Consider the following 14,706-nt stretch of genomic DNA (forward strand, 5'->3'; position numbering starts at 1 on the left):
AACCATTGGTAATCTTAAATTATGCTATACAGACAAAACATATAGTCAGTGGATGTACATCTAATTAGCTGAAATTAAGCTTGGGTGTGAATAGTAGACATGTAAATATTATTTCACAGTTTACAGCAGGTCTCCAGCTACCCATACCTGTCTATTCAGCCTGATAGGGTGCCGTGGGTGTGTCCAGATTACACCTGTGCAAATCTATGTGTGTATAGCAATTTAATTAAACATCCAATCAATGCTTTAAGTGTTGTGCAGTAGGTCCACACCTAAAGGATTGTGGGTTCCTGTCCAGAAACAACCCCTACCCCTAGACACTTCTGGAGATCTGAGAGAATTGCACAGGTTTAAGCAATACCTGCAACATTCCACCATGCCTATCAGAGGGTAAGGTGGAGCTGTCACCGTGTCACCAGCCATCAATCCCTCGCAGATCTTCACAAGTGTCCCGACTCTGGGCAGTAGGGGCTAGGGGTTGTTTCTGTACAGGCCATGGGTGTTATGGTAGCTCAGTCAACCAGGCACTGTCAAATAAAATGTAATAGCTGTCACATACTTGCTTCCTTTGTCCTTGAGGGAATCTCAATTGCATTTCCTTGATTCGTTGCATGCTCTCTCCTCAAAACCCACTGGATGAAAAGGTCAGAGGTCTCTCCCCTCTGCCCTTCTCATCCAATGGGTTTTGAGAAGGAAGTGAGGAGAGGGGATGTGATGAATAAAGGAAATTAAATTGAGATTCTCCCCTTGTTTCCACCATTCCTCATCTCCCTCTCAAAGCACATTGGTTGGAGAGGAGTGAAAGTTCCTCCCCTCAGGCTCCAATGTATTTTCAAGGAGAGGCGAAGGAAAAAGAGTGAAGGAAAAAAGGACAGAGGATGCAAGAATGTGATGTATAGTTTTCACACACACTGCTTGAAGAGTTTACTGATTATGATTTAATTGTTGGTTATTATTGTCAATGATTTTGTCGACAGAACCCATGCTATTATATTACTGAATTAAATTATATGAACTATAGAAACATAGAATTGTAGTAGTTTATCTTTTTCTTTCTTCTGGAATGTTTAGCATGGCTATAAATGATAGAGAAGTTGACTAAAGCACAAACAGACACAAACTGGCTACTAGGCATGACAAAAAAACATGCAGTGTCCTTGTTTATGTGACTAGGGCTGTTACGGTGACCATATTACCGCAGTCAAATTCCACATGACCATTTAGTCACGGTAACTAGGCTTCTCCAAAACTGCACTGATGCTACTGATGGTCATTAGTAGTTTACAAAACTGGCTAACTCCCAGTCACTAATGCCCTGGTACTCAAGTGATCTATTGTCCCTCTAATCACTCTGATATCAATGCAAATGCTATCATAAAATGACCTCATAAACACTTCATGATTTGGTAGCCAGCCTAGTGGTCAGAGCATTGGACTAGTAACCGAAAGGTTGCAAGATCGAATCCCCAAGGTAAACAATCTATTGTTCTGCCCCTGAACAAGGCAGTTAACCCACTGTTCCTAGGCCATCATTGAAAATAATAATTTGTTCTTTAACTGACTTGCCTAGTTAAATAAAGGTGAAATAAAATAAATACATAAAAAATAGCGTAGGCCTACTCTATGCTATTCGAGCTCAGCCATGCTTTGAACAGTATTTTTTTTGTTGCCTAAATTATGACTATCCAATCTACTCATCACAGTATGAATAGTAGGCTATCTTACATAAGTCTGCAAATGCAATAATGCATGGAATGCTTTATTATAAATAAGCATTTTTATGGTGAAAATTAGCTTCCCCAAACTTGAAACACATGTATGCCAGATTGTAAAACAGATTAATGTGCTTAATTGTAAGAATTTAGCAATAAATATAGCAGCACGAGAAAGCTGGGATCCTGTTTTAAATAGTGGCCAGTCAAAACTCTGTTTTCACATGCGATTGCGCAATGGCTGGGTTTATAAGAACACGTTTCACTTGGCTTTTCTGTGCTCTCTAACCATGTTCCAGGGGTTGTAGGCCTGTAGGCTACGTTTGGAGTTATTTGGTGACTTTAGTTGTGATACAAACCTTATCAAAACATATAGGTCTATGGGCTAGGCTACATGATGTGTGTGACTATGATTTGAAAAAGTTGCAAAAAAAGACATGCTGTTTCTTGCCTTACTGCACATGCTGGGCATCATTCACAAGTGATAATATTGTCATCCATCAGACTATTCTTAATTTAATCTAGTTTTTACATACACTAAATAATATATGTGTGAAATTGGTTTTGATTTAGAATGGACCATTATCATGCACCTGTTGGAACAAGGGCAGGGGGGAAAAATACCTGTCATCTATGCACTTAAATAGTGAATGTGGTGAAAAGCATTTAGTGATGCTTTTCCCCGCAGGTCATTTTCATGCCAGCCAGACTATACTCATGTTGTAAAGCGAAGCAATGTGCTTAATATTAGGAAAATTGAGGAAGAAATATAGTAGGCCTAGCCTATAGAAAGCTGATGGGATCCTCGTATTTTTAATAAGGCCATCAACATTCTGCTTTCTCACAAAATGACATAGCCTATAGAAATGTTGCACAACATGAGCTCAAATTTTGTATTACCTTTATTTAACCAGGTAGGTCAGTTGAGAACAAGTTCTCATTAACAACTGTGACCTGACCAAGATAAAGCAAAGCAGTGCGACAAAAACAACAACACAGAGTCACACATAAACAAATGTAGTCAATAACACAATAGAAGAGAAAAATAGACAAATCTATTTACGGTGTGTAGAAATGTAGAAGAGTAGGGAGGTAGGCAATAAATAGAAAAAGACAATTTAGCATTAATACTGGAGTGATATATGTGCAAGTAGAGATTATGTTGTGCAAAAGAGCAAGAGGGTAAGTAATAATATGGGGATGAGGTAGTTGGGTGTGCTATTTAGATTGGCTGTGTACAGGTACAGTGATCGGTAAGCTGCTCTGACAGCTGATGCTTAAAGTTAGAGAGGGAGATATGACTCCAGCTACAGAGATTTTTGCAATTTGTTCCAGTAATTGGCAGGCGAGAACTGGAAAAGGAAAGGCGGCCAAAGGAAGTGTTGGCTTTTTGGGATGACCAGTGCAATATACAGTTGAAGTCGGACGTTTACATACACCGTAGCCAAATACAGTTAAACTCAGTTTTTCACAATTCCTGACAATTAATCCTAGTACAAATTCACCACTTTATTTTAAGAATGTGAAATGTGAGAATAATAGTAGAAAGAATGATTTCTTTCAGCTTTTATTTCTTTCATCACATTCCCAGTGGGTCAGAAGTTTACATACGCTCAATTAGTATTTGGTAGCATTGCCTTTAAATTGTTTAACTTGGGTCAAACGGTTCGGGTAGCCATCCACAAGCTTCCCACAAGTTGGGTGAATTTTCAGTTCTGCCCACAAATTTTCTATAGGATTGAGGTCAGGGCTTTGTGATGGCCACTCCAATACCTTGATTTTGTTGTCCTTAAGCCATTTTGCCACAATTTAGGAAGTATGCTTGGGGTCATTGTCCATTTGGAAGACCCATTTGCGACCAAGCTTTAACATCCTGACTGATGTCTTGAGATGTTGCTTCAATACATCCACAACATTTTCCATCCTCATGATACCATCTATTTTGTGAAGTGCACCAATCCCAAAAAATGCTTGTTGAAATTCTCGAATATCGTAGATTTATCGGTAGTGACATTGTTTCCTATCCTCAGTGCAGTGGGAAGCTGGGAGGTGCTCTTATTCTCCATGGACTTCAGAACGCCACAGAATGTTTTTGTGCTGGTCAAGGGCAGTCAAGTCTGGGGTGAACCAAGGGCTATATCTGTTCTTAGTTCTACATTTTTTGAATGGGGCATGCTTATTTAAGATGGAGAGGAAAGCACTTTTGAAGAATAACCAGGCATTCTCTACTGACGGGATGAGGTCAATATCCTTCCAGGATACCCGGGCCAGGTCGATTAGAAAGGCCTGCTCGCTGAAGTGTTTTAGGGAGCGTTTGACAGTGATGAGGGGTGGTTGTTTGACTGCGGACCCATTATGCATGCAGGCAATGAGGCAGCAGAGGTGTATTTAGAGTGCATGCAGGCAATGAGGCAGCAGAGGTGTATTTAGAGGGCAAGATGGTCAGGATGATATCTAAGAGAGTGCCCATGGTTACGGATTTAGGGTCGTACCTGGTTGGTTCAGATATATCAGATACATTTCTTGTTTCTTTGCATGGGAAAAATTTGGCCTTTTATAAACACATTTCATGCAGTTCTACTACAGTTTAAATGACTGGAGACATTAGTAGAATATTTTTTAATACAACAAATTGTTATTAAAAAAATATATATATTTCACCTTTATTTAACCAGGCAGGCCAGTTGAGAACAAGTTCTCATTTACAACTGCGACCTGGCCAAGATAAAGAAAAGCAGTGAGACAAAAATAACACAGAGTTACAGATGGGATAAACAAACGTACAGTCAATAACACGATAGAAAAATCTGTATACAGTATGTGCAAATTAAAATGAAGGAGGTAAGACAATAAATAAGCCAATAGTGGCGAAGTAATTTCAATTGAGCAATTTACATTGGAGTGATATATGTGCAGATGAGGATGTGCAAGTACAAATACTGGTGTGCAAAAGAGCAGAAAAACAAATATGGGGATGAGGTAGGTAGTTGGATGGTCTATTTACAAATGGGCTGTGTACAGCTGCAGCGATCTGTAAATTACTGGGTAGTGTTAAGAGTTGCGTCAATTTGAATCTGGTATCAGGATAAATATGACATTGAGTCACCGATTGTATACTATGTATTTTTTATTAGATAAGCAATAAGTGGTAAATGCAATTTTCGTATATATGGGCTCTCTGTCCCACCTCGCAGGGCAAACAGAGAACTAACTTGTTCTTGACAAAGATATTATAAATATACTCGAACAGAAATAGTTCCTGCTTCCGAGCCGGCCTGTCAGAGTAGAGACTGGGCGTGGTTTAGACTCACCCAGCCTATCGTTGATTGTTGGCGCAGAGCTGGTCCCAGCCCCCTAAGCGCTTCAGCGGTCAGTGTTGTAGCTGTGTAGAATATGCAGTTATCAGGCACCTGGCTCCTGTTATCTAACAAAATACCGTTTGTTCTCGCAACACTACGTTCTGAATGTGCCCCCCCCAACTCATTGCACAGTTCCTGTCTTCATGCTATTCTGTATTTTTCCATCATGAGAAAGGCCCATGGCCCTGAAACTGTTAACAATGTTTCAAGTCAGCTATGTTGCATAACACATACATTCATCCACACAAGCCAACAGCAAATAATATTCAATCACATATATGGTAACGGGCTATAGTGCATAACACAGAATCCTCATAGTAGCCTACTCTGGTGTGATTGCAGGGTAGTGAGAATCTTAGTCTTTGAGCTCCAACATGCAGGACTAATGAAATAAAATAATGGAAACGGTAAAAAATATATAAAAAGCACTATATAAATAACAACTGTGGCAATCCATTGGGGTGGAGGCAGAGTAAAAACTGTTAGGGGAGTGGAATGACCATAGGGGGAGCCCCAGCATGATCATTGAGTGAAATAAAAACAAAAAAGTAATATATATATAATAACAATTGAAACAGTGATGAACAATACATATGACCATATGTCCATCTAAACTGGAGGAGGAAATGGTTAAAGCTAACATTTAAAATACATTAGTATTTTAGTTATTTCGAATTATTTTATGTATTTCTATATAGACTATATAATTCAATTGACTTTAGGAAATGTTTAGCTTACCCAAGCCCTATGGACGCGCTGCCTATGCGTGGATATTAAAAACGTAACCGCACCTAACCTCCATTCGCTATTCGATTGCGGGATGTGGATAAGGGCCATTCTAAATACACAAATATTACACCAATAGGGTATATATAAAGAGCAGATTAAATTAAGAATAGTCTGATGGGTGAGAATATTGTCAAATTCTTGTCAAATAGTGAATGAGAGTGATGAAGTCTGTGCAACAATTTCAAAGATTACTGAGTTACAGTTCATAGAAGGAAATCAGTAAAGTTAAATATATTTATTAGGCCCTAATTTATGGATTTCACAGGCCCCACCAATCAGAATATCAGACCAGGGCCCAATATAAGGACAATTCAGAATATGCTATTCTGTTCTTCTGAAATAAGGCTACATTTTCTTCATAGCTTCTTTATACTAAAATAAACGTATTGTTATGGTGTAAGCTATATTAAATGGATTTATTATACTTTTTAAAATGTTCAGTCCTTTCGGGAAGTATTCAGACCCGTTTTACTTTTCCCACACTCTTACATTACATCCTTATTAATGGATTTAATATATTTTTCCTCCTCAAATCTGCACTCAATATCCCATGACAAAGCGAAAACAGTTTTAAAAATTTTTTACATTAAAATTGTGCCAATTAAAAAAAACATATTTTATGTAAGTATCCAGACCCTTTGCTGTGAGACTGATATTGAGCTCAGGTGCATCCTGTTTCAATTGATCATCCTTGACGGTTCTCCAACTTGATTGGAGCTCACCTGTGATAAGTTCAATTGATTGGGCATGATTTGGAAAGGCACACACCTGTCTATATAAGGTCCTACAGTTGACAGTGCATAGCAGAGCAATAACCAAGCCATGGGGTCAAATGAATTGTCTGTAGAGCTCTGAGGCATCTCTTTAATGACAAAGCAAAAACAGGTTTAAAAACAGAAATATACATTTACTTAAGTATTCAGACCCTTTTACTCTGTACTTACAGATTCCTGGGTATGACACTACAAGCTTGGCACATCTGTATTTAGGGTTTCTCCCATTCTTCTCTGCAGATCCTCTTAAGCTCTGTTGGGTTGGATGGGGAGCGCCTCTCCAAAGATGTTCCAAGTCCGGTCTCTGGCTGGGATACTCAAGGACATTCAGAGACTTGTCTCCACTCCTGCGTTGTCTTGGCTGTGTGCTTAGGGTCATTGTCCTGTTGGAATGTGAACCCAGTCCGAGGTCCTGAGCGTTTTGGAGCAGATTTTCGTCAAGGATCTCTGTCAGTGTCAGGGACGTGTCGAAGGTCCTTCTCCACCGATTGCGGTTTGGCCGGGCGGCCAGCTACAGAAAGTATTGGAGGTTCCAAACTTCTTACATTTAATGATGGAGATCAGTGATCTTGGGGGCCTTCAATTCTGCAGAAATGTTCTGGTACCCTTGACACAACCCTGTTTCTGAGCTTTCCTTCGACCTCATGGCTTGGTTTTTGCCTTTTCAAATCATGTCCAATCAATGGAATTTACCACAGGTGCACTCCAAACAAGTTGAAAAATCATCAACAATCAAAACAGGATGCTCACTTAAGTCTCATAGCGAAGGGTCTGAATACTTGTGTAAATAAGGCATCTGCTTAATACATTTGCATAAAATGTTTGCTTCATTATGGGGTATTGAGTGTAAACCAAAATGTGAATACTTTCCGAATTTACTGTATTTGTATGAGTGTCTAGACAATGGACAGTATGAACAGAAAAGGTGTGCTGCAGTAGTTTAATAGGATGAGCCTTGACTGGAATACAGTATAGACACATGAAATGGGAAAAATAGTATGTAAATATTAAAGTGACCAGTGAGTTTTCAATGACTATGTACATAGGGCAGCAGTCTAAGGTGCAGAGTTGGGCTACTTGTAACATTTGAGGTGGGTATCAAGGTAACAGAAGTTACTTCGAAAGGATTTTAAAAGGCAAAGGCTCAACATTAATAGTAAGGGAATTTGGTCAATAATTAAGACAACATGTAAATATTTTATTTGTTTCTTGAAAAACAAAAAAGGGATTTGGAGAATTTCCTCAACTCATGATGACCTGGAAAAGAACAAAGGGACATCATTGACATTTCGCCACCTTTAAACTAAGGGTCAGCAACAGGCGGCCCCGCTGGCCCCGAAAGTTCAGTGGAAGATGGTGGAGGAGGCTAAATTGTAACAAATACACAGATGTAATCAAGGTATGAATTTTTTAAAATACGATCTCTTAGTTGTGGTCAATGTGCAGTGTACAAATCATTAATTATGTTCCGGCCACCTGACAAAATCACTCCTGAATCTAGTTGCCTACTCTTGCTTTAAACCCTTCTACGACTCTTTAAAAAGACATTCTGCAGTTCAAACAAAACGGTACCCCACCATTGTTTCAGTAGACAGCTGAGGGATGGGCAGGAGAAATGCAATCACCCTCAAATTCATAGACATATGGATGAGGGTTATTGCCTGGTCGATAATCTGTTGATCAAACAAGATTTCTTTAGTCGAGAAGTCGCAAGTAAAAATGTTGGTACAAGACCCCAAATTATGCATATAGAAGTAGGTCCAGGCTACTTGGCCTGTGCTTAAAATGTGCCCATTTGGGCCCGTTTTGATAGTACTACTGACTCACCAGCTGTAGAGTTTCTCCTCAAATGTTCCTCAAAACTGCAAGATAACAAAGCATTTATTTTTTGAATCCACTGAGAATGACAATAGTAACTCAATGTATTCGACAAGTAATTCCATCTCTCTCCCTTTCGATAACCACTTGACATGAAAGGTTAAAGTGTAATGCTCCTATCCACTGGAAATGTCATAAAATAACTGATTACTTCTTATCCCTCGCACAAAAGTACTACAGCCGTCTGTCCCGAGCTCACTGGCGCAGGAAACATCAATAATAATCCAGAACAATAATCCAGAATATTTTACACAAAGTAAATTGGCTAGCGCTATCTTAGGGACAGTTGATACAATGTTTCAAGTTCGTTGCAGACAGCCACGTGTAGCCAATGTGATTTCTTAGATTTTAAAATCAGGATTTTTTTTTCTCCCTGCAGGCTGCAATGTTTATTTTTCGGCTTTATGTAGGCTATTTTTATAGCTGGCAATGACAAGTTACTTTAAGATTTAGATAATCTTGATAAAATTTAGAGTAACCACATGACAATGACAGATCCAAATATATAAATCCTAACTGGCACGCAGATCAGTAGAAATGGTAAAATAAATTGGCACTCCAGATGGAAAAGTTTGCTGATGCCTGGTGTAGCCCATTACCAGGAACTTCAGGAGCGTAGCAGGAGGAGAGGGTCGAAAGAACATACTACTCTGTCAACCAAGATAACTAGTTTATTTTTTTTGTTCTGGGACATCCCTAATGGGTATACACAATAAAATTTGATGTAGCAATCGCAGATTTCAATTTTAACTAAATGTATATATTAGTATGTCAATGGGTGACGTGTGTTATGATGCCAAGCGTCCCTGCCAGCAGTGTGATGCAGACAGGGATAGTAGGAAATAGTTTGTGTGCAGGGGGAAAGTCAAATCAGCGCCGTAACTTATCCTGCCTTTAACACGTCACTAAACCCGTCTTACATTGAAAATGGTTATGCTGTTGGGACGGGTGTGGCAGGTGCGACGACAGCGGCCTCCGGCTTGGCTCCCTTCTGCTCAGAGATGGGCGTTGAGGGGACCTGCTCATCCTTGGGCTCCACGATGCTCACGTGGTCAGGGAGAGGTTTCTTTGGGCCAATCTTACCGCTGGGATCCCAGGGCAGCATGATTTTCACCTTAATCCCCAGCACACCTTTGGATAGGCAGAACAGAGTGCACCCCAAGTATGTCACCATTTCATCACTTATTATTTCGGTACTGTTGCATAACACGTCCTCTTGGTCATGGTCTGGCCCATCACCAATGCTTGATTCACACCATAGGGCAGACCCGAACCACGCAGAGCTAGCTTGGATAATTTATTCTCCCCGCGCTTTCCTGTAATATCGCCTTTGTCCTGAAGTGTACACTTGTTCACTATTTCCCACAAATCTAAAAAAAAAACACATTGGAATGGAGGCATGGGCTATTGGGAATTTCAACCATATTTCTTATACCAGCCATTTCCTTTGAAATCAGTGAAAGGAAGTGAACAAGTGCACACTTTGGGATGAATAAGAGATCATTGGGATATAGCCACATTGCTGTAATGGACACAGTTCTAGTAAACATGGTGGATGAGTAAAGAGGCCAGTGAAGACAGCTTGGGCCTATAGTGCCTTATGAAACTATTCACACCCCTTGATTTTCCCACATTGTATTGTTACACAGCCTGAATTTAAAATAGATTCAATTGAAATTGTTTCACTGGCCTACACACAATACCCGATAATGTCAAAGTGGAATTATGTTCAGAAACGTTTACAAATTACTTCAAATTGAAAAGCTGAAATGTGTTCAGTATCATACCGCTTTTATGTCAACCCTAAATTGAAAAAAAGTCGCAATAAGTTTCAGGGACTCACTCTGTGCAATAGTGTTTAACCACATTTGAGTGACTATCGCATCTGTGCACCACACATACAATTATCTGTAACGTTCCTCAGTCAAGCAGTGAATTTCAAACAAATTCAAACAAAGACCGGGGAGGTTTTCCAATGCCTTGCAAAGGGCATCTATTGGAAGACGGCTAAAAAATAAACATATTTTAGATCCCTTTGAGCATTGGTGTAATTTTTTGGGCAAATCCAATACATATTTTCAAGCATAGTGGTGGCTGCATCACGTTATGGGTATGTTAGAAATCTAAGGACTGAATGGACCTAAGCACAGGCAAAATCCCAGAGGAACATCTGGTTCAGTGTGCTTTTCACCAGACACTGGGAGATGAATTCACCTTTCTGCAGGACAATAACCTAAAACAAGGCCATATCTATACTGGAGCTCCTACATGGCTGATTTACAGTTTGACTCAAATCTACGACAAAACTGTTATTTAGCAATAACCAAAAACTAATTTGATAAAGCTTGAATTTTGAAAACAATAAATGCCGAAATGTTGCACAACCCCGGTGTGGAAAGCTTTTAGAGACATACCCAGAAAAACTCACATCTGCAATCGCTGCCAAAGGTGCTTCTACGAAGTATTGACTCAGGGGTGTGAATACTTATATAAATGAGATATTTATGTACTTCGTTTTCAATAAATTTGCAAAGGTGTCTAAAAACGTTTTAACTTTCATTATGGGGTACTGTACGTGTAGATAAGTGAATAAAAAAAGATTTAATCAATTTTGAAATCAGGCTGTAACAAAATTTAGATTATGTCAAGGGGTATAAATACTTTGAGGGCACTGTATAGTGTGAATCAAGCATAAAACCCCTGGGCGAACTCACCTTGGCGGAGGAGCACGTGGCGGACAGCGGTGTCGACGTAGTAGTTAACGGGGTCTCCGCTGTGGATCATGAGGCCATCCACGAACTTCATGGACTTGGCCCTCTGACCCCTGAGCTTTCCAGAGACCACCACCTCGCAACCCTTGGACCCGCTCTCCATGATGAACCGTAGGACACCATAGCAGGCCCTGCAACACAAAAACGAGCAGAATTAGAAAATACATATCTTACAAGTCCCGTGTATTCAACTTGCCCCTAAACACTAGTCATTCCACCATTTAGAAGTGTAAAATATTGACTTTAACAATAGGATCTTCCAGTTCCAACGAAGGAATAACTATTCACAAGAGGTGTAACACTGCATCACTAACAACACTACATCACTTCACTATCTTTTCATTTGCGTATTCATGATAATTATTCATTAGCGTTGTAAAGGTCAATTGTGGCTGAAGGCAAAGAGTTTACAGTATGCTGTCAGTTGTTCCAATGAATGGTTGTTCTAATACACAACTGAAAACCAAGCTTACCATTTTCACTGCACTTGACATACTCCACAAACATCTTAAAGTTTGAAATGTCAGTGTATATACATTTAACATGCTACAGAGTTGCATTTCTATATTCAAAGTACTTGTATTCCATATCAGCAATCCAACAATAACGAATCAAGTATAATACCTAGGTAGCATAAAAAAAAAACAGGTAAAAGATCCTCACCTGCGGACAGCGAGACCCCCGAGAAGCTTGTAGCGCAGAGACTCTGCCTGGGCAATGGCGCAAAGACCACGAGTGGCAACCTTCTCAGCATACAGCTGATGGCAAGAGAAACAGACATGGAAAGTTACAAAACACACTCACAGTATGGTGCAAACCTTTCATAGCACAGAGCCCCCCCCCGGGATGTTTTGGGGACAATGAGACAATGGTAGAACTGCTCTTATTATTTGACAAGGAACAAGCAAATATAAACTTTATAGTCACCCACCAACCGCAAAAAGGTTGCTGTATGCAGGGGGGAAAGAACAATACTGCGCAAGCGTCACTGTAAATTATCCTGCAGTCGGCCCTTCCTACATTGATATGATCTGAAATGTAATGTACCTCCACACTGCCCTCGGGGAAGCCAAACCTCTTCTGGACCACTGCAGTCAGCTCACGTATACGACGCCCCTTTTCACCAAGCACGTTCTGTGTCCTGGAGAAAGAACATGGTCTGTTAGCACCTCATCAGTTTGATTCAACTCACCGACTCACTTTCAGCAGTAGTTACCAGAATAAACATTTCCTAAAAAAAACAGGGTTTGTCAGATATTCAGACCTCATAAGCGGTCATACGTTGAGAAAAGTCAAGATTACCCAGCTGTTGCAGAAAATGCATTGAAAATATTGGGAACATTGTAGCTTTCACTGCAAACAGCAATCCCTTGTTTAAAAAAAAATAGTCACTGAATACAGCTATATGCCACATTTCAAAATGAAGGGAACAGATTAGCATCATGTATCTTCCAGATTTGCTGTGTTAAAATATTCTATTAATTTTGAGTTGAGGCACATTGCTGGTCATCCACAACCAATGGATTAATCTTGACATGACTACTTTTGAGGTCAAAATACCCAACAAACTTTGATTTTGGAGTGGAACGTGCTTTCAAGATATAATAAATCAAGTGGTCAGTCTTGAGTAGATGGCTATCACTAGTCCTCTGTGGTCTTCTTGTCTGGGGTTTTGGTCTCACCTGGTAGCCAAGATGATGATTTCAGTTCTAGTTGGGGTGACACGAACCTCCACACCTGAGTAGCCATCCTCAGCCAGCTCTCTTGTGAGGAACTCGTTCAGTTCAGCTTTGAAGATACCATCAGCGACAAACTAAAAATATGAGACAAACTGTAAAAATATGAGGACAGGCGGAGAGCGGGGTTATCAGCAGGGAACTTAGTAAGCCATATTAACAAGGACCTGGTGTGACAGACAGCAACATGGCTACTTGTTGCAACAATCAGTAGACTAACCATTGTTAGACTAACATGTCTAAAAAAAAAAGTAAAGATGAAATATAACTTAGATGTAACATGCCAATAATATTATAAAAAAACTTCAACCCCCCTCTATCCGGTGTAACATTTACATTAACTAGCTTAACTAGGGTTAATCGTTTTTTCGAAAGCACCTGGTCTTTTGGCCTCGCGGTGACATTGATGTTTTATGTAAAACTTAAAATATTGTAACGTTATAAGAAACAAGCATGGCCAGGATCATACCCATCAAGGCGCGGATTGCGTGAAATCGAGGCTGCGCGTATAAAAGGTAACGGTGGGTTAGCAAAGTAGTTAGGCTTTCGCTAGTTAGCTACACTAGTCAATTAGGAATATATTTCTGCACGCTTCAGCATGGGATCATGTGCGCGCGCTGGCTAGCATGCTAAAGAACTAGCTACCGGCAATGACTTCAAAGCTACAGAATATGTTCAATTCTACTCACGTGACATGTGCCGCAGAAATTAACTGCCTAACTATAAGAAAGGTTTCTATTTAGGTGAACTCAAAACTGTAATCCTAAAGATAAATCGACACAAACCTTTCTCTTCTTGGAAATTTGCACCGCCATCTTGGGATGTGTCGTTAACCGGAAAAACTGATCTGTTTCCCGGAAATGCTAATATGCAAACGTTTTCATATCAAAGCATGCGCGCGCATTCCCCTGGTCGGCAAACCATGAATAGGTAGACTTTTAACACATAAAAAATCTCAATACAGGTCTGACCATTTTATTTCCGTCTGAGATATGCGTGTGTGTGATTTTATATATATATATACTGTTACCGCTTGTTATATGTATAGATATATATACGGCTATTGTACCAACCAGGTACAACCCTAAATCCGTAACCATGGGCACTCTCTTAGATATCATCCTGACCAACTTGCCCTCTAAATACACCTCTGCTGTCTTCAACCAAGATCTCAGCGATCACTGCCTCATTGCCTGCATGCATAATGGGTCCGCGGTCAAACGACCACCCCTCATCACTGTCAAACGCTCCCTAAAACACTTCAGCGAGCAGGCCTTTCTAATCGACCTGGCCCGGGTATCCTGGAAGGATATCATCCCGTCAGTAGAGAATGTTTAAAAGTGCTCCTCACCATCTTAAATAAGCATGCCCCATTCAAAAAATGTATAACTAAGAACAGATATAGCCCAATAGAAAATCTTTGGAGGGAGCTGAAAGTCCGTATTGCCCAGCAACAGCCCCGAAACCTGAAGGATCTGGAGATGGTCTGTATGGAGGAGTGGGCCAAAATCCCTGCTGCAGTGTGTGCAAACCTGGTCAAGAACTACAGGAAATGTATGATCTCTGTAATTGCAAACAAAGGTTTCTGTACCAAATATTAAGTTCTGCTTTTCTGATGTATCAAATACTTATGTCATGCAACAAAATGCAAATTAATTACTTAAAAATCATACGTGATTTTCTGGATT

At 40.0% G+C, this 14,706-nt stretch overlaps 1 protein-coding gene across 1 annotated transcript; it reads right to left on the minus strand.

Moving 5' to 3' along the window:
* Positions 1–6,695: 6,695 nt before the first annotated feature.
* On the minus strand, positions 6,696–13,855 carry LOC139418133 (small ribosomal subunit protein uS3). The gene is made up of 6 exons (XM_071167346.1): positions 13,804–13,855; positions 12,965–13,095; positions 12,330–12,423; positions 11,946–12,040; positions 11,226–11,413; positions 6,696–9,642 (listed from the first exon to the last, which is right to left on the minus strand). Exons 1-6 carry the CDS (start codon positions 13,831–13,833, stop codon positions 9,443–9,445), a joined length of 738 nt encoding a protein of 245 aa, XP_071023447.1. The 5' UTR covers positions 13,834–13,855; the 3' UTR covers positions 6,696–9,442.
* Positions 13,856–14,706: the final 851 nt, after the last annotated feature.

Source organism: Oncorhynchus clarkii, chromosome 10 (genome assembly GCF_045791955.1).
Source record: "Oncorhynchus clarkii lewisi isolate Uvic-CL-2024 chromosome 10, UVic_Ocla_1.0, whole genome shotgun sequence".
NCBI lineage: Eukaryota > Metazoa > Chordata > Actinopteri > Salmoniformes > Salmonidae > Oncorhynchus > Oncorhynchus clarkii.

Bases quoted from the DNA above. Each gene is read 5' to 3' on its own strand.
- LOC139418133 (XM_071167346.1), bottom strand. From the start codon at position 13,833: ATGGCGGTGCAAATTTCCAAGAAGAGAAAG. The intron at 12,424-12,964 runs GTGAGACCAAAA...TTCTTTCTCCAG, and splicing joins ATCATCATCTTGGCTACCAG to GACACAGAACGTGCTTGGTG. The intron at 12,041-12,329 runs GTACATTACATT...TCTTGCCATCAG, and splicing joins TCCCCGAGGGCAGTGTGGAG to CTGTATGCTGAGAAGGTTGC.